This window comes from Geotrypetes seraphini, chromosome 1 (assembly GCF_902459505.1).
Source record: "Geotrypetes seraphini chromosome 1, aGeoSer1.1, whole genome shotgun sequence".
Taxonomy (NCBI): Eukaryota; Metazoa; Chordata; class Amphibia; order Gymnophiona; family Dermophiidae; genus Geotrypetes; species Geotrypetes seraphini.
In genome coordinates this window covers 540797261-540821438 of record NC_047084.1, presented here as the reverse complement: position 1 = coordinate 540821438, position 24178 = coordinate 540797261, and the positions used below count along the sequence as shown (strand labels likewise).

The window sequence follows — 24178 nt, the reverse complement described above, 5'->3', positions numbered from 1 at the left end:
GTTCAAAGAGACATCCATATGCCGGACTTTGGGGGGGGAAGAAATAAGGGGTCTAAAAACAGAGGACAATGGTGGACAATGGTGGACAATAGGATTTAGGGAGGGAAGGAACAGAAAGGGAGAAAAGTTGGACACACGGGATGGTGGGGGGGATAGAGATACTGGTTAGAAAGGGAGATATGGTGGACCCTGGAATGGTGGGGAAGGAGGGAGAGATGCTGGATGAAAGGGTAGTTGAGAAAAGGTGGATCTGTGGATGGAGACGAAAAAAAGGAAAGATGCCAGACCTCCGGGGGAGGGAAGGGAAACGGAAGGGGAGGACAGAGATAGAAGATGGATGGTTAGCATGGAGAAAGAAGGAGACCTTGGCAAACAAGTTATCAGAAGACAACCAGAGCCGGGGATCAACAAGATTTAAATAATGACCAGACAACAAAAGGTAGAAAAAATAATTTTATTTTCTGTTTTGTGATTACAATATGTCAGATTTGAAATGTGTATCCTTCCAGAGCTGGTGTTAGACTGCAAACGTGAGCTAGGATTTAACAGAGAGGAAAAGTCTTTTTTGTTTGTTTATTTATTTACACCTCAGCGCCAGTGTGGTTAGGAGAAGGCAAAGGGGCTGAAGAGGCTATAAAAGGGGTGAAGAAGCTATAAAATAAACCCACCAGGATGTTTGAAAAAAACACCCAATTGGGCAGGAAAATCGAATCGAACCGAAAAATCGATTCAATAGGCTGAATCGAATTAAATTTATTTTCTCTGAATCGGGCAGCACTACCACAGACCACCCCCGAATCTTCCATAGGAAATAAAGAAGGTGTACTTACAGTATGAGCAGTGCCTGCCTGTCAGCTCTGTTTAAACTGCAGCTGAATGGAGGAAAGGATTTTCTGTTTCAGAAACTGCTCCAAATGACTAAGCTTGAAGATCTTCAGACTGCCAATTGGATGGACTCTGACTGTAACCTCCGCTCTCATGAAATCACTCCAAGCAACTGGGGGTGGGAAATGCAGCCTGCGCCCTGAAACCCAGAGGGACTTTTACTCAGGACGTATACAGCGTGCGCTTAAACCATTGACAAGGTCAGAGGGCAAGTGAACTCCCAGGCAATGGACCCCGAGAAGGGTGACACACAACAGGCTGGTTCCACACGTCCACCAAAGCCGCAGTCTGGCTCCGCAGGACTGCATCCTTTCCTCTGATAGAGGACTGCCACAAAGGGGCCTCATGGCACTCAAGCCACCAAAAAAGATGAAGTTTAAGCGAGAAAAAGAAGTATAGCAGAACAGAAGACTTCTGCACAGATTGCTTGCAGAAACTGAAACTGCAGAAGGCTATCTCTCTAACGTAGGAGGAGTACATGCTCAGAAAAGTGTTTGGATTTTTGCAACTCCCGGATTGCAGGAAGAGATTGAAAACCTAGCATACTGAATCCGGAAGGGACGTAACAGAACAAGTGTTGTAAAAAAAAATAAAAAATTGTGGCATCCAAAATATTAAGGACTTTCATAATATAATTTGTTGAACATGTTCTGAGGGGTAGGCAAGGGAGAATTTATGAAAAGTTAAGCATCCACAAATTTAAATATCATATATGAGTAGCATTCTTTAAATTTGCTATTTTGTGAGGCAGCAAATACTATTCAAATCCGCTGGCAATTAACTGAAGACTGTTACAATTTTTCAATGCATTCCAAACACTACTTTATCTCCCTAATTTGTGTAAGTCTTGTGTCATATATCCAAAACCAAATTGATTATGGATGAAACTGAATCATATATGCTACTTAAAACATCTCAAGCATCAAAGGCCATCTTTGAAGGTCTTACCAAAACGGAATTATTACTGCTACTATTTCTAGAGTGCTACCAGATGTACACAACGCTGTAGAGTCACAAAGGAGAGAATCCCTGCTCGAGTGAGCTTACAATCTAAACAATCAAGACAGACAAACAGAATGCCAGAGTAGAGGTTATAGTTAGACGGGATGGTTAAACTGCTGGCTAGGGTGTTGAGCACAGGGGAGTAGGGTTATGAATTGAAGGCTCATTCAAAAAAGTGGGTTTTCAGCCTACTTTTGAATAAGGGAAGGGGCGTGGTGGATAGACTCAGGTAGTTCATTTCAGGTATACGAACAGTCTGGAATTGGAAGTGAAGGAAAAGGGAACAGATAAATGCAATTTGTCTGAGGAACGGAGCTCTCAGGAGGTGTATAAGGAGAGAGAAGAGAGATACCGAGGGGCTGCAGAATGAACACACTGTAGTAATAGGAGTTTGAAATGTATGCTAAGGCAGATAGGAAGCCAGTTAAGCAATCTGAGGAGTGAGGTGAGTGTAGTGAGGTTGGCAGAAGATAAATCGTGCAGCACAGATTTGTACAAATTGCAGGACAAGAGGTAGTTCAATGAGAGACCTGTTAAGATTGCAGCAGTCTAAGCTGGAATCACCAGCAGAACTTCCCTTCATTTTCTGGGAAACTTTTTCAGCAACTCAGCACAACACTTTAAAACATGGAATCTATATAATAAAATGCTAAGCGCGCATACGCACTCTTACCGCGTGCTTCCCTGATCCCTGATCTGTCAGGCTGTGGCGGCAAGAGTTGCATGCGCTACACAAGGACGCCTTCGGTTCCGCGGTGGCAGGGTAGAGAGGCGGCTGTCGGCTGAAGGTTTCAGGCACGCACGGCGGCTAACAGAAGGAGGGCTTCACGGAGCGGCCCTGGCGGCGGCTGCCAGGAGGAGGGCTTCGAGGCAAGGCGGCTGGCGGTGGAGGGCAGACGCCGGGCCAGGACGGTCTGCAGATAAGATGACTTTGAACTTCTCCTCGACCAGCTCTCGCTGCAGACTCTGCAGGCTGCCCTTGCATCGCTCCAGCTCCACTTCCATGTCCCGCACGGAGAGCAGCTGCATTGCCGGAGCCTCCTCGCCCGCGAACTCCGCTCGCCAGTGTTGGGCGAACTCCTCCGGGTCCCACATGCCGCTCCGCACCGGGCACCGGCAGATGGGAATCCCTTCGCCTGCACCAGCTGCTCCGACACCCGCCATAAACTTTTCTCTCTCTCTTTCAGCTATTCGGCGCTGGCAATCCGCTTTCGAGCCCGCTGTCAGTGCCTACAGGCCGTGGAGGCTGTCGGTGCCTGCATGCTGCGGCGGCTTGAAGCGGATGAACAGAGGTAACGGTTGCTGCTGGACAGGGGGGGGGCAGAAAAAGGAAGGGAGGCCTACTGCTGGACAGGGGGAGCAGGAAAGTGGGCATGGGGGGGAAGAAAAAGGAAGGGAGGCCTACTGCTGGACAGGGGGAGCAGGAAAGAGGTGCTGATGAACATGGGGGGGAAGAAAAAGGAAGTGAGGCCTACTGCTGGACAGGGTGAGCAGGAAAGTGGACATGGGGAGGAAGAAAAAGGAAGGGAGGCCTATTGCTGGACAGGGGGAGCAGGAAAGAGGTGCTGCTGGACAGGGGGGAGGTAAAACAAAGGGAGAAGGGCTGCTGCTGGATAAGGGGAGCAGTGAAGGGGTGGTGGTGGACACAGGGGAGGTAAAAGGAAGAGAGAATGGACAGGGGGAGCAGGCAAGGGGTGGTGGTGGACAGTCGAGGAAAAAGAAAGACAGAAATACAGAAACAGGCTAAGGAGAGAGAGAGAGAGAGAGCAATAAAGACAGACACACACACATATATTCTAGCAACCATTAATGTAACGGGCTATAAGACTAGTTACTGAAATATTCTAGAATCAAAGACAGCTATTTAAATCTGAGAACAGGAAAAATAAAAGATTAGATTGTAATAGACACAGGAGCCTGTAATATAGCTGTTGATTCCCATTAGCTGCAAATCTGCAGGATGTCACTTTAAGATTTTGAATTCATCCTCTTCTGCAGTGGAGAACAAGCTCCCTCTTCAGCAATCGAACTTCACTGAAACAGAAGAAAGGAGAAGCAGCAACACGGGGAACTTCCCCAGCAACTTATGATAACAATGATCAATAAACATTTAACAAGCAAACATTGAATAATAAATTACGCACATGAGTAGTTAGTAGCTAACCTGTTAAGTGCAGCTAGCAGGGGTTAGAGAACCCTCCAAAGGGAAAAAGGAGTCCCCTGTTACTATAGAAATGTCTTTGCTGAAGCTCATACACAGTAGAAGTCCCGATATGATTACTGGCAATGTCCGAGTCAGAAAAGAGGTGAATCAAAAAAAGTCTGCACAGGGTGGGCCATACAGACTCCTGTGTATATTAACAGAAACAAGATTATCCAGGTAAGAACCTAATCTTTCTTTCTGTTACATATACAATATACAGGAATCCGTAATATTGCTGACGTACCATAGCAGTGCCAGAAGTCTAGGGAGGGACAGATGAGCCTGCCCGCAGAACCAAGAAACCAAAAGCGGCATCCTCTTGAGCCGCGATATCTACTCTGTAGAATTTTGTAAAAGTATGAAGAGCAGCCCAAGTAGCTGCTCTACAGATTTCATCAGGCGAAACAGCCCAGGACGCCACCTAGGAAGCCAGAAGCCACTATACCTCATTGAATGTGCTGCAAATAGGAGATAGGGGGGCTGATTTCCATAGCCAATGTAGGAAGATGAAATTACTACGCAAATCTATCTGGCTTGCCATATCTCGAGTAGTTGGTCAGCACAAAAAGATGATTAGAAGTCTGGAATCATTAGACTTCTCCAAATAGATAAGTAGGGCTCAGTGCACATCCCATCTCTGCAAAAGTCTGTTCTGTTTCAGCAAACCCATAGGGTGAAAGGCAGGTAAATGAATCTCCTAACTGACATAGAAGGCAGAAACTATCTTCAGAAGAAAGGAAGATACTGTCCGCAGAAACACCAACTCCGTAAAATGGAGAAAGGATTTCCCTACATGAGAGGACCTGTAACTTTTGAGAACATTTTTGTCGAAATTATGGCAACCAAAAACAGTGTCTTAACCGTAAGATCCAGCAGGGAAGCTTCCATAAGAGGTTCACATAGAGCATGGGACAGGCCCTTCAGGATCACATTAGGTTCCCAAGACAGGAACAGTAAGTGCAACGGGAGTCGCAATCTGAGAGCCCCCCTCAAAAACTGCATGCCAGAGACTGCAAACCTCTCAGAACTCAAAAGCACGAGAGACTGGTTACCTGCACCTCAAGATGAAACCGCAAGGCCCTTTTCAAGACTAGCTTGCAGGAATGCAAGGATCACCGGGATGGGAGCAATCTCAGGCCCACCTGCTCCTTGGCACACCATTACTGGAAGGCCTTCCAGGTTTTAGCGTAAGCCACAACCGTCGCAGGTTTCTTTGCTCTAGAGAGTTATAACCCTTTCCAAACAGGGTCATGCACTCAAGAGCCATGCCATAAGACCAAAGCGCTCTGGATTCTCCATGGGAACTGGGCCTTGACTGAGCTCCGGATGAACCAGCAGTTTCAGGCACCTACCTCTTTGCAGACGCACCAGATCCACATACCAAGGCCTGTGGGGTCTGTAGCCACTGGAATCACCAGCCCCTGATAGTTCGCTATTCTGGGGATTATCCAACACACTATGGGCTCCTTTTACTAAGGTGCGCTAGCGTTTTTAGTGCGCACTACAATGCCACGTGTGCTAATCCCGCGCTACACGAAAAATACTAACGCAAGCTCTATGGAGGCGTTAGTGTGTAGCGCATGCTAAAACCACTAGCGCACCTTAGTAAAAGGAGCCCTATGGCCCACAGCAGAAACACACAGAGAAGCTTCACTATGGACAAGACTGAACCAGGGCATCTAGCCCTGCACTTCCTTGCTCGGCTCTTTGACTGTAGAAAAATGTCTTCACATTCAAGTTTCAAGTTTTATTTAAAATTTGATTAATCACTTAATCATACTAATTTGATTAATCGTTTAATCATACTTCAAAGTGATGTGGAATCACAGAAATTTTCTGTGATCTGGGAAGATGGGGTTATGAAGATATGCCTTTGTCAGATCCAGACAGGCAAGGAAGTCCCCGGAGCCACCACAGTTATAATGGAGCAGACCATCTCCATACAAAAGCTGTGGACCGGCAGGGCCTCGTTTACTGACTTCAAGTTGAGAATGGGCCTACAATCTTCTGTGCCTTTCTTGGGCACTTTGAAGTATAAGAAGTATCTGCCTGAATCAGATTCTCTTTCAGGAACTGGCTATGACATGAATGTCCAAGAGTCATTGCAATGTCGCTCGGACTCTGGCCTCCTTCTCCGTCCATCCAGTTGGGGAGTCAATGAACAGATCTTGATCTTGGGCTCCTCTGAATCATGTCCAGAATCCAATGGTTGGACAAAAACTGTTCCCATTGTTGCCAAAAACCGACCGCCAATATGAGGAGGGAAAGTCGCCGCCCTGGCGTCATTGCTGCTTCTTGGATGACAAGCCATCATGGAAAACTGCAGATCGCCAATGCCTATAACTGCCAAATCTCTGTCTGGACCTCTGAAAAGGCCTCTGCGATGAGTAACTGGAGGAAAATTGGTGGAATCTCCTAGAGGCACAAAAACTGCCTCTGCCGTCCTCAGCCGAACGACGGTCCCTGCTGTCCAGGAGGGATCTGGGACGGTCACACTAGCCATGTGGTCACCCAGCTCTTTGCCAAAATGCATTTGCCCCTTGAAGAGTAATTTGCTGAGAGTGGCCTCGGAAGCTGAATTTCCTGCCCATTATCTGATCAGGGGCATGAGGTAGGCAGAAATGGAGTAAGTCCAAAGCCTTACCCAGAACTCTGATGATGTCATAAAGAGTATCAGCCACATAATCCACTCCCTCCTTAATCATGTGGAGACAGGTGTCGCCCAGTTCTTGAGGATTAAGCTGTAGTCTGGTATGACAGGCACATGCCCAAAAGAGGCAGCTGCAGCAGCTCTGATATCCAGCCAGCACTTCAAACCATCTTTTAAGGATGCCTACCTTACGGTCCTGTACATCCTCCAGTATCACTCCACCTTCACTAGGCAGGGAGGAGTGCTTGGTCACTTGCGCTACTGCAGTCCACCTTCGGCTGTACAAACAGCTGCTGTATTCTGGAACCATACAATAGAGCCTAGACATAGCATTGGCTACCTTTAGAGAGCCTTCAGGTGACTCCCATTGGTCAGTGACTGAGGAAGTGATGTCCGGATGAGCAGGAAAAAAGGTCTATGCATTCATGTCACATATAACGGAGCACTAAGAGGAGGGCTGCTGGGTATCGAGCTTCAATGTACACTTCTCCCTCCGTATTCGTGGTTTCAGTAATCGCAGTTTTGATTATTCGGTTGCTGGCTCCTCCCCCCATTACGTCACAGAAATCGCTGATTCCCAGCATTTGTACAGTACAGAGAAAATCGCCAATTCTCAGCATTGCACAGAGAAAATCGCTGATTCCCACCATGGCTACAAAGTGCAAGACTTATGGTGCTACCGAAACTGTCCCAAGAGGGGAAAAAATAGTGAAAATCTTACAAGAAAAGGTTGAATTATTGGATATGCTTCAAAGAGTAAAGTCATCCTCCTCTGTTGCTCGGCATTATGGCATTAATGAGTCTACCGTTAGATACATAAAGAAGAATGAAAAAGCAATCTGTGAAGCTGTTGCAGCAGCTACTTCTGCAGGTGCGAAGTCATTACACGTTGTGCTAAATGCCAATCTCTCTCGTATGGAAGCTGCAACATTCTCTGTGGGTGCAGGATTACTACAAGAAGAGAATTCCGGTAGACTCTGTGATAAGAGGAAAGGCAAAGTCTTTGTATGATAAATTGAAGAGCATGGAAGGCGGTGTGTCACAATCCATTGACTTTCTGGCCAGTAAAGGGTGGTCTGATAAATTCCGTCACAGGTATGGCCTGTGTAATGTGAGAGTGGCAGGAGAAGCAGCATCTGCCAACCAAGAGGCAGCTAGAGAGGTCCCTGCTACCTTTAAGGAAATTATTGAAGAGAAGAGATATGAACCTGAACAGGCATTCAATGCCGATGAAACTGCTCTATTTTGGAAGAAAATACCACAGAGGACTTTCATTAGCAAAGACGATAAGCGAGCATCAAGTCTCAAGGCTGCAAGGGATAGAGTAACCATGCTGCTTTGTGCAAATGCAGCAGGCCATATGATAAAGCCAACACTGATTTATAAAGCAGCGAACCCCTGAGCCTTGAAAGGAAAACATACGTTCCAGCTGCCTGTTTATTGGATGAGCAACAAGAAGGCTTGGACAACCAGAGCACTGTTCCTACAGTGGTTTCATCAGTGTTTTGTACCTGAAGTAAGAAAATACCTGGCCAATAAAGGAATGAAATTTAAGGTTCTGTTGATATTGGACAATGACCCTGGACACCCAGACCCATATGAGTTCCACATTGAGGGTGTTGAGATTGTTTACATGCCCCCCGACACAACATCTCTCATCCAGCCTCTCAACTAGGGGGTAATTAGGACATTTAAGGCATACTACACAAGGTATTCATTGGAGAGGATTGTGTATTGAGCAGTGCTGTGGAGTCAGAGTCGAGGAGTCGGAGTCGGAGGAAATTTCAGGTACCTGGAGTCGGAGTTGCCAAACAATGCACAGACTCCGACTAAATTTAGATTGGAATTTAAAAAAAGCAAGTTTAAATGTCCCAATTCACAAAAAGTTATAATTAATGACTGCTCTACTGTAAGAATAAAGACCAATGCATGCAGTGCCTCACGTAACCGCAAAACGAACACGTGCTTCACTATATGGCATGCAACGCACAATTCGGAGCACCAATACTTATAAATGTATTCTCCCTTGTTGTTGTTTACAACTTATTTCCAACGTTCAACAAGGTTTTCAATACCTCGTTGGTAGAAATCACCTAGTGTAGACTCGAAAAATTCATCCAACCAAGCTCTCCCACCATACGCACAACATCTTTTTACGCGCATGAAGATCTTGTTTCATGCGCGGGGTCATTTGTTTACCAGGGCTAAGCCATTCCTTACGCTGCTTCATACTGATGTACAGGCACCATTTTTCGTCGCCAGTAACAATTCGGTAAAGAAATCGTTCCTTGTGTCCATGAGTTGAATGGTGACGAGCAAGCAAACCAGCGGAGATTGTGGCTCATTGATTTTTGTTGTCATCACTTAAAGCATGCGGAACTCATGCTGCACACTTCTGAACCTTTCCCATCGAGTGAAGATTCTTCTCTATAGCAGTGTGAGAGCATTCCATTTTCTCTGCCAGATCCCTTGTCGTTTGACGCGGATTTTCGTTCAAAAGTTGGTTTAATCGCTCTTCATTGAACTCAACTGGACAGCCACAACGAGGTGCGTCTTTGAGGTCAAAATTTCCATTTTTGAACTTGGCATACCAATCACGAGCGATTCTTTCAGCTATAGCACCCACTATATACACAGCACAAATGTTGTGAGCAGCTTCTGCGGCCTTAGAACCTTGATTAAAAGCAAAAAGAAGGTGGTGTCGAAAATGCTCATTTCTCTCAACTTGACATTCCATTTTAACGATCTGAAAATTAACAGAAATTTATCTAAAAAAAACAAAACATAGATTCCGGTAGAACAAAATATTCTCTTTGGAATGACTTAAAACATTGTGCCAAAAACATTTAATGAAATGCGGAATGTTACAATGTTTTTTTATATTTTAGGGAAAAAAAAGCATCCTAAACAATGGCAAAAAGACTGCGAACAACAAACACGACAAAGTCTACTGTTTATGAGCGCTTTGCATTATCAAGTGATGGAAAACATTACTTGTGCCAATGTATTAGAAAAGATTATGATGGTGAAAAACAATGATGCAAAAATTAGCAGTTTCGGTGGGCCTGATAAAAATGCACCTACAAGAGCATCAAATTTAAAAAGACACTTACAGCGTTTTCATCCCAAAGTGTTAGAAGCCTTGAATGAGAAAGATAGCAATGAAAACATTGCATCTACTTCTGTGACAAAAAACGTTCAGAAATCTACTGGAGAACAATCGCAAATAAGAAAATTCTTTATATCTGACAAAGTTACCATAAGGATGACACCAGAAAAATTCAAACAACACATTATCGAAATGGTAGTATCCTTCTTTTCACAGACAGCCTTTTTAGGCCTAAATGGAGAAATGGCAGAAAAACTTGGTGTTTCTCTGGAAAGAGAAAGTATAAGGAAACTTATAATTGAGGAGGCAAAATATAAAAAGGAAGAACTACAGAAAGTTCTGAAAGGACGTTTTGTCTTCCTTAAAATGGATGCATGAACACGTCACAGAGTCAATTATTTCGCTATTAATGTTAGATTTGTGGATGAAAATAACAAAACAATAACACGGACCCTCGGATTAAAGGACACTCAGGCACATCACACCAGTGATTACCTTCAGAAGTTAGTGGAGGGTGTTCTAGAAGATTTTGAAATTAAAAAGGAACAGATTTTATGTGTTGTGACAGATAACGCTTCTAATATGTTGAGCACAATTGAGAAGATGAACGCAGATGAAGAAGGTAACAAACAGATATTAGAGTTAGACATCTCTGCAAGTATTGGAGAAAACTTAGAAACTGAAGAGAATGCTGACATTTTTTTAGACAACTTTATTGAAGAAAACTTACTATTGAAGAAGTCATCCTTGTTTATCCAGAGATAGTTAGTGATGTGGCCAGAATAGTTACTGCAATGCCACCCACCCAAGTCAGTGTCGAAAGATTATTTTCAGCCCTAAAAATAATAAAGTCTGACTTAAGAGCCTCTATGAAAGAGGATCTGGCAGAGGCAATTCTCTTCCTTAGAACTCTACATTGAATTGATTTGCATTTGCTAAGCCTATAACTACATTTCAAGATTAATATAAACCATTTCTAGGTTTTACAGTTTGATTTTGGTTCATATAGATAAGCTTTGTTTTTGTTCCCAAAACAACCAAATAATGTGGTTTTTATCTTTGAACTGGTAAAGTTCCTGTTCCTGATGTTTATGTCTACAGCCATTTGATTAATTAATAAAAAAATTAATAAAACTTTGTTTTCATTGTGTTTGTCTTTTGCTTAAACTGTTCAATACAGTAGACTGTTGGCTTCCCAGCCAGTAGTTTCTGTGGTAATGACATGTATGTTGCCTTTCTTTCCTTCAAGGAATGTATAAAATACATTCGCATATTAATACAGAGGAGTCGGGGAGTCGGAGTCGGAATCAGAAGTACAAAAAACTGAGGAGTTGGAACATTTATCTACCGACTCCACAGCCCTGGTATTGAGCATGGACCATGAGACACCAGCTCACTCATAAAGCTGCAGCTGCCAATTAAGCTGCTAGCTTTCACTCAAGGTGTGAAAAATAACAAAAACATGGAAATGACGCATAACACGAGGTTCACCAAAATATTTAATTTTATTGCTTTTATTTTTCTATCATGGACATCAAAAGGCTAGTTGCGTTAGCGGGAGGTCGTTATAGTTGCCAAAATGCTGGCCTTCTGATAACGAACTCAACTCGATACTTCGAAGCTCCCCATTATATACCTTTAGTTCAGTATGACATCATTGGCTGTAGGCCAATCAAAAACAGAGGTGGTATTTAAAGTTAGACAAAGAAAATTCCTTTACATGTTTAAAAGTTTCAGAAATCATATTTGTTTTGTTTACATTCATGTTTAAAAGTTTCAGAAATCATATTTGTTTTGTTTACATTCATTTCTGAATATACATTAACATTTTATAACATATCCAATATTCAAGAGAATCTGCATTTGTTAAAAGGGTGCTGAAATATTCTCAGCCTGCTTTGAACAACTAACAGTTTCATGTTACACCTAAAAAAGTGTTGGAAACTGGTCAGCCTTAGAGGAAAAGGAGGAGGGGCTGTTTTCCCCTCTCCCTGAGCTGACAGCTTCAAATTTCATTGATCCTCACACAGAAGCCTTCCTATGTTAGAGACTGTTGCAGTGTCTCTGATTCTAACTTAACCAGATGCTGTGTTCAGGATTTTTCATTAGTGTTCTTTTTATAAACCATTTATATCACCACATATTACATTCAGGGGCCCCTCCATTCATTCATAATTTCATTCATACTATGTATTTCATTCATATTTAATACCTGTTATATCTCAGTTTGGGATACGTAATCTAATATGCTCTTCCTACCCAGCCTAAGGCACATCTGGTATCAATTAGAACCACAATGCTAGAAGCGGGAAACTAAACAAAGACTTGGGATATAGGCTGAACACAAAATGGAGTAAAACCAAACAGAAGATACAGAAAGACAGAGAACAAAATGGAGTCCATGTATATCCTGATTTCCTCCATGATCTAGCTTAATAGCAAAGTACATAAAAGAATATTATTATGCTTTCCCTTAATATTAATCTGTAGTGTGTTTTTCTGGCCTTGGCTACATCCATATTCAGATTTTTATTCACCAATTTTTCGTACGCTTCTATTGGGTGTGGCCTTAACTAACACATATGCTTGTATCTAACTAGAATTACCCAGAATCATACGAAAACCCAGCACTTTTGTAGAAACATTCCACAAAAATACTGCACTATCATGTCTTGACGTCCATTCCATTACCGTCCCATAGACATCATCCCCTACTGGCCACGAGCCACTACTCCTCAGTATGCGATGGACAAAAGCCCAAACGTTGAAATCACAATGTATTTCCAAAAGATACCTAAAGTCACTGCCTCTTCATCCACCTCGTCCACCCATGAGGAAGCATCCTCCTTGTCTCGTCTTCCTCCTACACCTATACCGCATACTGAAGATCCACTTCCACTGCCCGAGGAGAGATCTGGTGCTCACTTATCCTCTTTTTCTCCTCTTCCTGCACTGCATGCAGTACATGTACTGGACAATGAGGAGGAAGACACCGACTGAGTAAGAGATAATTAGTGTACAGTACTCTATACAGTACTGGTTCACCCATGTTTAATGTACAGCACTGTGTCAATCAAAAGTGGCAACAAATGTTTTTAACTTAAATTGCGAATCTCGTCTTTTTTGTTATTCGCTATGGTTTTTAAAAGAAACCCATGAATAACATACGAAAAGTTATTCGCAGTTTTTCTGTATTCACTGTCTTGCTATTCCCTTATCAACGCGAATACGGAGGGAGAAATGTAAAGGGTTTCAGAAATGACAAGTGAAATGGAAGCCGATTTAAAAAGGTGGTGCACTGAGGGATCATCACAGTGATCTGCCGCCACTCCTGCCTCCTGACCCCATCAGGGATCCCAAATCATCCACAAATGCAGAAGAGCCATTTGACAATAAGGGCATGGAAAGAGACTTTCAATCATCCCAGTTCTACTAGGAGCTGATGTGATATGAGGCGGAGACGCCTGCTTGGGAGAAGGATCTCCCTGAGACAGAGCCAGCGCGCCCGTAGGCAGCGCAGCACTTCCCAGGTCTTCATAAAAGGCTGACAAAAATCGGAAAAGCTGTGCATCGGTGGCCCCGAAGCTCTTTGTACAGCCCCAGACTAGAAAACTGAAGTTCTGCCCACCACCATGTGCTTGAGTTTCGCTCTTTTGCTACTCATGCCTTCTGAGCAGGATCTCTTCCCCGTAGGCTGGATCTTCCAGGATTTTGGGGTTTCAAGACCGTGAAGGACTCAAAAGGGCCTGAGCCTAAAGCTCCCACCCCTTCCTCCATGCCCCGCAGCACATGGAACATGGCTGCTTCTCAACTGGTAAATCTGCACAAAAAACAGGATTTGGGGTTAAAATGGCCTGGGTCATCCATGCGAAGTGATCTCTGGGCAAAACAAGTGGTTTTGAGGCAGGGAAAAAGAAATTTTTAAAAAAGATTGCTAAAAATCTCTTTGGTCTTTTGTTATCTGTTATCTGTATTGCTGGTGCCCTACATGTTCTTGTTGAAGGTTATTGCATTTTTTTCAACTGCTGCTTCTGTTTGTATATATCTTTATTGTACCTTGCTTGTTTCTCTTGTAGCCTCTTTAATAAAAATGATATTTTTTTTTTTTTAAAAACCCAAGATGACCACTGCCAGAAAATTTGCACCAAAAACGGATTGTTGGGGGCCAAATAAAAAAAAACCACCACGATTTTCCCCATAGAGAATAATGGGATTACTCACTGTGACTTCTGATGCCTATCAGTTTGTAGCAGCCTGCCTGCAGGGAAAGGATTTCTTCCTCAGAGATTGTCAGGAACTCAACCGTCAATGAAGATCTTCTGGCTGCCAGTCCAAAGATCTTGGCCACAGACAATTCACCCCTGAAAAAAATGCATGAAGCGACGGTGGGGGGAACTATACAGCCAGCTCCCCAATACCCGGGGCCACACAACCTATGCTCAAACCTCTGATGAATCAGCAGGCAAGCAGCTCCCAGGGGGAATGGACTCTGAACTCCTAAGGAACACCAAGAATCTGGCTTCACAGGTATTCTGAAGAGATTGGCCTGGGAGCAGCAGTCCACCCACTGGGATTGTGTCCTTTCTATGGCAGAGAAAACCCAAGAAGGGGACCTCCGAGCACCAAAGCCATGAAGAAACTAAAAAAAACAAAAAAAAAAAAAAACGATGGAAAAATAGCCGAAAATAATAAAAAGAAGAAGAGCAGAACACAACTTCCGATTTTGCTTGCAGAAGAAAAAACTGAAGAGGGCACTGTTCTCCACTGCAGAAGGAGAGGAGTTAAAGTGACACTCATCTGCAGATCCGTGGCTAATGAGAATCAACAGCTATAACATGGACTCCTGTGTATATGTAACAGAAACATAATTCCAGAAACTCAATGCTTACCTATTTTTGGGATCTTTTATACATACCAAAAGTGAAAATGCAGAGGATAATTTCAGTAAAATACTAAATACATAAACACACAAGAGAGTTTTGTCAACATTTGCAAACTCTAGCCCTTTACATCCTTGATTGTACTGACTTGGTATTCTATCCTGATTTGATGTAGGCCGAAAGCTGACAAAAGCATGTCTTCTTCCATATCTCCGCCCTGTGATTGTCTGATAGCCTCCTGCTGGTTTGGGCCAAGCAGACTTGCCAGCTTCCTGACCCATCACTACAAAGAGAAACATGGAAATCTCGGTAAATATAAACAATGAAAGAAAGAACTCCAAAACAACTGTATTATGTATACAGTACTGTTTTATCATATTACAAATGATTTTTCAATGAGGTGGAAAACCTCTCCCTTCCTATCATCATGTCTTGATATTTTACTAAAAACCAAATTAGCTGCATCCCATAATTTCTGTACTGAGATGAGATCAAATATAATACATTTAAAATATAGCAAATCACCAATTATATTTTTGTGAAGTAATGACCAAATGTAATGAATCTAATATTTTCAATTACAGAGAATCCCTAAAAATGACCAGAAGCATCTTACACTCTTACCTATATTTATTTATTTAGGTGAGCATGATTACTGCATCTCGGCTCAACATGGGGTATCTTTTGACGCCAATAGCTCACACAAAGATATGCATTTTCATAAAAAGCACAGTTACTTACCGTAACAGGTGTTATCCAGGGACAGCAGGCATATATTCTCACATGAGGGTGACGTCATCTACGGAGCCCCAGCGCGGACAGCTTTTCAAGCAAACTTGATTGAAGTTTCAAGTTTGCTATGCTGCACCACGCATGTGCATGCCTTCTTGCCCACTAGAGGGCGCATCCCCACCTCGTGGTCCTCAGTTCCATAGCCAGCAAAGAAGCCATCTCCGGGGAGGAGGGCGGGTTGTGAGAATATATGCCTGCTGTCCCTGGATAACACCTGTTACGGTAAGTAACTGTGCTTTATCCCAGGACAAGCAGGCATGATATTCTCACATGTGGGTGACCTCCAAGCCAACCAAAAAAGGGCAGGTGGGAGGATGGCAAATTAGGAAAACAGGTTACGCAAAACCGACTGGCCAAACCGGCCGTCGCTTCTGGACAACGTATCCAGACAGTAATGGGAGGTGAAAGTATGAACCGAAGACCAAGTGGCAGCCTTGCAGATGTCCTCCACTGGAGTAGACCGGAGGAAAGCAACAGAAGCTGCCATTGCTCGGACCTTATGTCCTGTGACCCGACCATGCAGCGCGAGACCAGCCGGAGCGTAGCAAAAGGAAATACAAGCAGCCAACCAGTTAGACAAGGTGCGCTTGGAAACCGGACGTCCTAACCGATTAGGGTCGAAGGACAAAAATAATTGAGGAACCTTCCGATGAGATTGAGTGCGTTGAAGATAAAAAGCCAACGCCCTCTTACAGTCAAGCGTGTGAAGCGCCACCTCGCCAGGATGCGAGTGGGGCTTCGGAAAGAACACCGGAAGAACAATTGACTGATTGAGGTGGAAATCAGACACAACCTTCGGCAAAAATTTAGGATGGGTGCGAAGAACCACCTTGTCATGATGGAACACAGTAAAAGGTGGGTCCGCAACCAAAGCCTGCAACTCACTAACTCGCCTAGCTGAGGTGAGTGCAATCAGAAAAATCACCTTCCAAGTGAGAAACTTAAGATGAGATTTGTCAATAGGCTCAAAAGGAGGCTTCATCAACTGAGCCAAAACCACATTGAGATCCCAAACTACAGGAGGAGGTTTCAGAGGGGGATGAACATTCACCAGACCCCGCATGAAACGAGTCACCAGAGGATGAAGAGAGAGAGACCGACCCTCAAGATGCCGATGGAAGGCAGCAATAGCACTAAGATGCACTCGAATGGAAGTCGTCTTCAGCCCAGACTTGGACAAATGCAACAAATATTCCAGAACCGAAGACACCGGAACCGAACTCGGATCCAGATGGTGCGAGGAACACCAGGATGAAAATCTGGTCCACTTCTGGGAATAACAAAGCCGAGTCGAGATCTTGCGCGAGGCTTCCAACACCTCCCTGACCGACTGAGAAACAGAAACCGAAGTCAAGGGGAAAGGAACCAGGCCGTCAGATGTAAGGACTGAAGATTGGGATGCAACAGCGAACCCTGACTCTGAGACAGCAGAGAGGGAAAAACAGGCAGAAGCAGAGGCTCCCTGACACTGAGTTGAAGGAGCAGGGAGAACCAGTGCTGACGAGGCCAACGAGGCGCAATGAGAATCATAGTGGCTCTGGACGACTTGAGATGAACCAACGTCCTCAAGATCAGAGGGAAAGGAGGAAATGCATAAAGGAACCTCCCTCCCCAGTCGAGAAGAAAGGCATCGGCCTTGAGACGGTCCGGGGAGTACATCCGAGAACAATAGAGGGGCAGTTTGTGAGTCTCCGGGGAGGCAAACAGATCCACCTGAGGAGTCTCCCAGCGGTCGAAGACCTCGTGCAGAACTCGGGAGTTTAGTGACCACTCGTGCGGCTGGAGAAGACGACTGAGTTTGTCGGCCAGACAATTCTTCTCTCCCTGAATATAAACCGCCCGCAGGAAGATGTTCTGGGAGACCGCCCATTCCCAGAGGCGCAGGGCTTCCCGGCACAGGGACCAAGAGCCCGTCCCCCCTTGCTTGTTCACATAGTACATTGCCACTTGGTTGTCCGTCCGCACGAGGACTACCTGATCGTGCAGCAGGTGGCAGAACGCTCGAGCGGCCAGAAAAATGGCACGAAGCTCCAACACATTGATGTGACAAAGACGGTCCTCCGCTGACCATAGACCTCGAGTCCGCAGACCGTCGAGATGAGCCCCCCACGCGTACTCCGAAGAGTCCATGGTCAGGACCTTGCGATATGGAGGGACGAGAAAGAGCAAACCCCCGGAAAGATTGGAAGAGTTGGTCCACCAACGGAGCGAGCGTCTCAAGGAAGGAGTCACTGTTACAGGCAAGGAGAGCGGGTCCCGATCTTGAAGCCACTGTGAGGCCAAGGTTCACTGAGGGAGCCTCAGGTGCAATCGGGCAAACGGTGTGACATGAACCGTCGACGCCATGTGGCCCAGTAGAATCATCAGACGGTGCGCTGAGACAGAGCGCTGCAGCGAAATCTGACGGCACAGTCGAAGCAGAGCCTCCAACCTCGGAGGGGGGAGGAACGCACGAAGGCGAACCGTGTCCAGCACGGCCCCGATAAACTGAAGGGATTGAGCAGGGCACAGCTGAGATTTGGGAAAGTTCACTTCGAACCCCAGACGTTGAAGGAAGATGATAGTCTGTTGGGTCGCTGAGATAACCCCCTCCCTGGATGATGCCTTGATCAGCCAATCGTCCAGGTAGGGAAAGACCTGTAGCCCCTGAGATCTCAGGGCAGCCGCGACTACCACCATACACTTCGTGAAGACTCGAGGAGACGACGCCAGCCCGAAAGGGAGGACCCGATACTGAAGGTGCAACTCCCCCACCTGGAACCATAAGAACTTGCGGAAGGCGGGATGCACTGGAATGTGAGTATATGCTTCCTTCAAGTCCAGGGAGCACATCCAGTCCCCTTCCTCCAACAGAGGGTACAGGACCGGAAGCGACAACATACGGAACTTCTCCCGGACCAGGAACTTGTTGAGCTTCCGGAGGTCCAAAATGGGACGTAAGTCCCCGGTCTTCTTTGGAACCAAAAAGTAACGGGAGTAAAACCCCCGTCCCCGTTGTGAGGGGGGTACCGGCTCCACCGCCCGAAGGCTCAACAAGGCTCTGGCTTCCGAGAGGAGAGGAAGCTGGGTTCGGTTGGAAATAGACGCGCCTGGCGGATTTTCCGGCGGCGCAGTCAAGAAGTTTAGTGAGTAGCCCTCCGATATGACACGGAGTACCCATGCGTCCGAAGTGATCTGAACCCAAGTCGGATGAAAGGCCCGTAACCGTCCCCCGATGGGAAGCGGTGTCGGCGAAAGCGCGGAGGGGGCCCGCCCCCATCTGCTCAGCACGTCAAAAAGACGGCGCCGGCTTAGAAGCCCCCTGCGCCTGAGGCTTCTGATGGGCCGCCCTGCTCTGCTGAGGGGGATGCCGAGGCGGAGGTCTGGAGAACGCCGGTGTAGACTTCTGCGGATAACGCCGCGGCGGAGGTCTGTACGGCTTGGGAGCCACCACCCGGGGTTTGGGGCGAACCAAGGAGGCGGTGGAGCGCTCATGTTCAGATAGGCGTTTGGGACTCATCGAACAACTCAGAGCCCATGCATGGCAGGTTGGCCAGGCGCTCCTGCAAATTCGGGTCCATATCTACCGTGCGGAGCCATGAGAGACGGCGCATAGCTACCGCGAAGGCAGAAACCCGGGAGGACAACTCAAAGGCGTCGTAAACGGCATGGAAAAGATACAGACGCAGTTGAGATAAGTTGTCCATAAACCTGCCAAAGTCCCCCTTATGGGAATCCAGCATGACCCCATGGTAACAGGGCATCGCCTTCACCATATGTCGTAAGTAAGAGGAGAAGGTGAAAGCATAATTGAGGACCCTGTTGGCCATCATCGAATTGTGGTAGAGGCGGCGACCAACTTGTCCAGGGTCCGCCCCTCCCGCCCGGGCGGGACCGCTGCAGAGACCCGAGATGGCTGCGATTTCTTTAAAGCCGACTCCACCAGTAAGGACTGATGAGATAACTGCGCTTTCTCGAAGCCCTTACATGGGACTGTGCGGTACTTTGACTCCATTTTGGAAGGCACCGTCGTGACCGTCAGAGGGGAGTCCAAGTTCCGCAGAAACGTCTGGTGAAGAACCTTATTCAGAGGCAGACGCGGAGATTCGCGTGGAGGAGATGGCAGATCTTGTTCCTCCAGAAACTCCTTGGTGTATTGAGATCCTGACAAAAGATCTAGGTCTAAAGCCCTTCCCATGTCCAGAACAAACTTGGAGAAGGACAAGGGCTTTGAAGGCGGAGAAGGGGAGCGCGAGGTCCGCGTTGCCATAAAGGAAGGGGAAGCCTCGCGGGAGTACCTGGGCTCCCGACCCCCTCCAGACTCCGACCCCCAAGAGGCCACCCCAAACGACTTCGTTGGGGTCGGAGACCGACGATGCCCCGAGAACCCCCTTTGAGAAGTACCCGGGGTACGAGGAGCCGAGGCAATCTCCCTCCTCCGTGGTGAGGCGTCCCTCGATAGCCCTCCCTCGGAGGAACGGAAAAGCCTCGGATTATCTAGGCGTAGCTCCGAGACGCGCAGGGTTTCCGCTCCCTGGCCCGGCGAGGAGCGACCACGTCGAAGAGGAGACCCGCGAGGTCGCTTGGGCTTCCTCGGTCGACACTTCGCCCGAGGCCGACCCGAGGGCGAAAAACCCCGGGAAGACCTCGACGAAGAAGAGGACGAGGAAATCCGACGCACCCTGCGCACCCTTTCTCGAGGCCGCACACTGTGCTCAGGCTGGTCTACTACCGAGGTCGGAGTCGAGGCCGGTACCAGTACCGGGGCCGAGGCCACCGAGGCCGAGGTCGCCGAGGCCGAAGGTTGGAGGTGCGCCAAGGCGCCGGACAGCTCCGAGGCAATCAGCGCCCAGAGCAAATCCTGAAAAACAGGAACGGCCATCATGGATGGTAAGTCCGGGGCCGGCGGGTGCTCCCTCGAGGGCGACCTCGGTCTCGAGTATTCCCGCGGAGCACCCGACTTCGACACGCGGGGCGGGGCCGAGGAAGACCCACCCGCCCCCGTCAAGGAGCCCAGGATGGCTTCTTCGCAGAACCTGGAGCTGAGGAAGGAAGTGAGGACTTACCCTGGGCAGGTTTCGTCGAAGTGGACGCAGGCTTTGACGAGGAAGGCAGCCTCGGTGAGGTTGAGGGAGTCGAGGCCGAGGTCAAGGCCGGGGCCGAAGCCGACGTCGAGGCCTTCCCCGCCGCGGGGTCCACAGCAAAGAGCTCCGCCATGCGAGTACGACGGCGGCGGAGAGCTCTAGGTTGAAATGTAGAGCAGCGAGTGCAATCAGTCGGGTGATCGGGACCCAGACAAAGTAAGCACCACCGGTGGGGATCGGTAAACGAAAGTAACCGAGCACACCGGGTGCACTTTTTAAAGCCCGTCAAAGGGCGTGACATGAAGCAAAAACCGGCCGGGAACGAACGAGGTTCCGCGGCCGCGGCTCCCGGGAGCCCCCGGAGCCGAAAGTAAAACTTTTTTTTTTTTTTGACGAATATCACGATCGCAAAAGAAGGGAAACAAAAGAAAAACACAGCGACTAAGGAAAAATAAACTCAGCCGCGGTGACAGAAGGCACTAGCACGGAGCTAAAAAACACACAGGGCTTCTGGCTCCGCGGAAGAAACAGAACTGAGGACCACGAGGTGGGGATGCGCCCTCTAGTGGGCAAGAAGGCATGCACATGCGTGGTGCAGCATAGCAAACTTGAAACTTCAATCAAGTTTGCTTGAAAAGCTGTCCGCGCTGGGGCTCCGTAGATGACGTCACCCTCATGTGAGAATATCATGCCTGCTTGTCCTGGGATAAATAATATTTATTCAATTTATATCAAAATTAAACTTGAGGTTTAAAATTAGAATTTCAATTAATTTGGGGGGTCTTTTACTAAGACGAGCTAGCCCAGGGGTGTCAAAGTCCCTCCTCGAGGGCCACAATCCAGTCGTGTTTTCAGGATTTCCCCAATGAATATGCATGAGATCTATTAGCATACAATGAAATCCTGAAAACACGACTGGATTGCGGCCGCTAAATCAGCTAGCGCACCTTAGTAAAAGACCCCCCCTATATTTATTTATTTATTTATTATTCAATTATTTAGCCCGTCTTCCCAAAGGAGCCCAGAACAGGAATATAATCGAGCCAGACATGACAATAAAACATATACATAATTATTCTTTGTATGAGGGAGATCAACACATGAGACAATTTGTCTATATGTGTGGAGAAAGATCTCCACAGAATCAGGGTTGTGTTGTTGCTTATATAATTGTAACAGATCATCAATTCTAGCTCCAATCCTTAATTAGCTCATCTCCTTAGAAGGTGGGATTATTTCAAAGAAAATTCCTTAGGTTTTAAAAGATAACAGGCTTAAAGAAAATTTACAAAGTATAGAAGTTAAATATATTTCTGTTATAACAATTTCTAAAATATTTTAAATATGTATTTAGAATTATACAAAATCATATGATATGTATTCTTACAATGAAAACTCTATAGCACCACTATCTTAGTGTAATAAAACTACCAGTTTATCAAAGGAATGCACAACTTGTTGTTAGAAAGAATATATCTTATCCTTAACCAGTACCTTTTTTATAGGCTAGCAAAAGATCCTCATTTTCAAAGGATTCCAGGAAGTATGCATTATTGAAGATAGACAATAGAAAGATATGAAAATATCTTTCATGGATCAGCATGTCTTTCTAACTTTAATGTTGGATTATAATGCAAGCTAATTTGCCTTTACCATTCTGCCTATTGTTTACCAACAGCCTCTTTTACAAAGCTGTGCTAGCGGCTGCCGCGCAAAAACAGCCCCGAAGCCCTTTAATTCTCTATGGGCTTCGGGGCCATTAGCGCAGAGCAGCCGCTACTCTGGCTTTGTAAAAGAGGCCGTAAAGAAGTATAAAACATACTTTAAACAGAAATACTATTACAGAAAGAAAGAAAAAAAAAAAAAAACCTTAGGTGTAAACTAGATAAAATCAAAGTTCTTCTCTGTCCCATGGACAAAGGGCCACCTGCATTCCTTGCTGTGTTTACATTAAAATGTAGCTTGAGATCCAAGGTTAGGTTAAAACAAAGCAGACCTCAAAGATAGAAAGATAAATTATACAGTCCAACCCCTCCACATTCCAGATAGCCTCCATGGCAAATGGTCCAAAAGATAATCAAAATAAACATGTTCAGAGGCCCCCTATCAGTAAAAGGAACACAGAGAAAAGCTAAGGGTCAGATAGCTCAAACTGCTAATTTCTTCCACATACCAGTTTTAAAGTTATACATAGTCTCATCTTTACTCCTTTTAAATATTATGCACAATTCACTCATGCAAGTGTCACTTTTCATTTCTTGGGATCCCAAGTTTCATTCATACATTCATTCATTCATAAAAACATTAAATAAGTAAAACTTTATTTACCTAAATGATTGTTAAGAGCACCTAGGGAAGGTTTAAACACAAAGCTGTGAAAGGCAGTACTCTGAGGTCTATCTCCGTAGCTCACAAGAAGGCAGTCCATTTGGCCAGAGAACCCAAGGCAGGAATTTGAAGTCTATTCAGAAGTCTTTTTAATTCTTTACCTGTTTTTTTTTTGTTTTTTTTTTTGGGGGGGGGGGGGTTATGCTTGCATCTATCAACCAAATACCTTTTACACTGTCCATCTTAGGATGGCTTACCACATCCTCATTTATTTGAGCCAAAGTGCCACATCCTCATAAGAGAGCTCAGAATGGTTTACCTGAATTTATTTAGGTACTCAAGAATTTTCTGTCTGCCCAGCAGGCTCATAATCTATTTAATGTACTTGGGGGAACTAAGTGACTTGCCCAGGATCACAAGGAGCAGCATGGGTTTGAACCCACAATCTCAGGGTGCTGAGACTGTAGCTTTAACCACTGCATCACACTCTACCCCAGGGGTGTCGAACTCAATCAGAGAAGGGGCCAAAATCTAAAATCCAGCCTAAATCGCGGGCCGAATGGTTTACTGAACAGTCATAAACTGACAATGTTAACCAGAAATGTGAATTTAAAATGAGTGGAACAATCTTTTCCTTAACAGTGCTGTTAACCAACTCACATGCTATCAAGCAAAACAGTAATATTGGTATCAAGCAAAACAGTAATTTTGGAATGTACCTAAAATGCTCATTTTTTGTTTTCTGGCTAGATGTCTGACACCGTTTTCCCCGTATCAATGAGTCAATGTTCGGTTTTATTTCTTGGGCTGTAGCAACCCGCAAAACAGCATGGAGGTTGTCATCGGTAATGCGTGATCTGTGCTTGTTTTTGTTCAGATTCATTATTGAAAACATCTGTTCACAAAGATAGGTGCTCCCGAACATGGATAGAATACGGGTAGCATGAAGTCGGAGCTCTGGCATTGAGTCAGGGGGCAGTAGAGGGTAGAAGTCCTCAATTTCAACATCCTGAAACCTTGATTTTAGGCCACTGTCAGACTGAAGCTCGATTATCTCCATCTGAAGGTGATGGGGCACATTGTTGACATCAACTGTAAAAGGATTGGCAAAGATGTCAAAGCCTGAGTGCTGTGTTCTAAAGTCAGAGAAGCGCCGCACAAATTCACTTAGTAAACGGCTAACTTTGGTAGCCAGCCGACTGCAAGGAAAAGTACCAGAAATAGTGGTTGAGATACTCAAACAAACGGGAAAGTGGGCAAGATTGT

The 24178-nt window shown here is 45.8% G+C and overlaps 1 protein-coding gene across 5 annotated transcripts in view; it reads right to left on the bottom strand.

Annotated features, from left to right (window-relative positions):
* PJA2 (praja ring finger ubiquitin ligase 2) overlaps nt 1-24178 on the bottom strand; it is a 162632-nt gene that overhangs the window by 82751 nt on the left and 55703 nt on the right. For all 5 annotated transcript variants that reach the window (XM_033929140.1, XM_033929143.1, XM_033929141.1 and 2 more), the window contains one exon: nt 14878-15012. In XM_033929140.1, the coding sequence (XP_033785031.1) occupies nt 14878-15010 (133 nt within the window). In that variant the 5' untranslated portion in view covers nt 15011-15012. The remainder of the gene's footprint in view (nt 1-14877; nt 15013-24178) is intronic.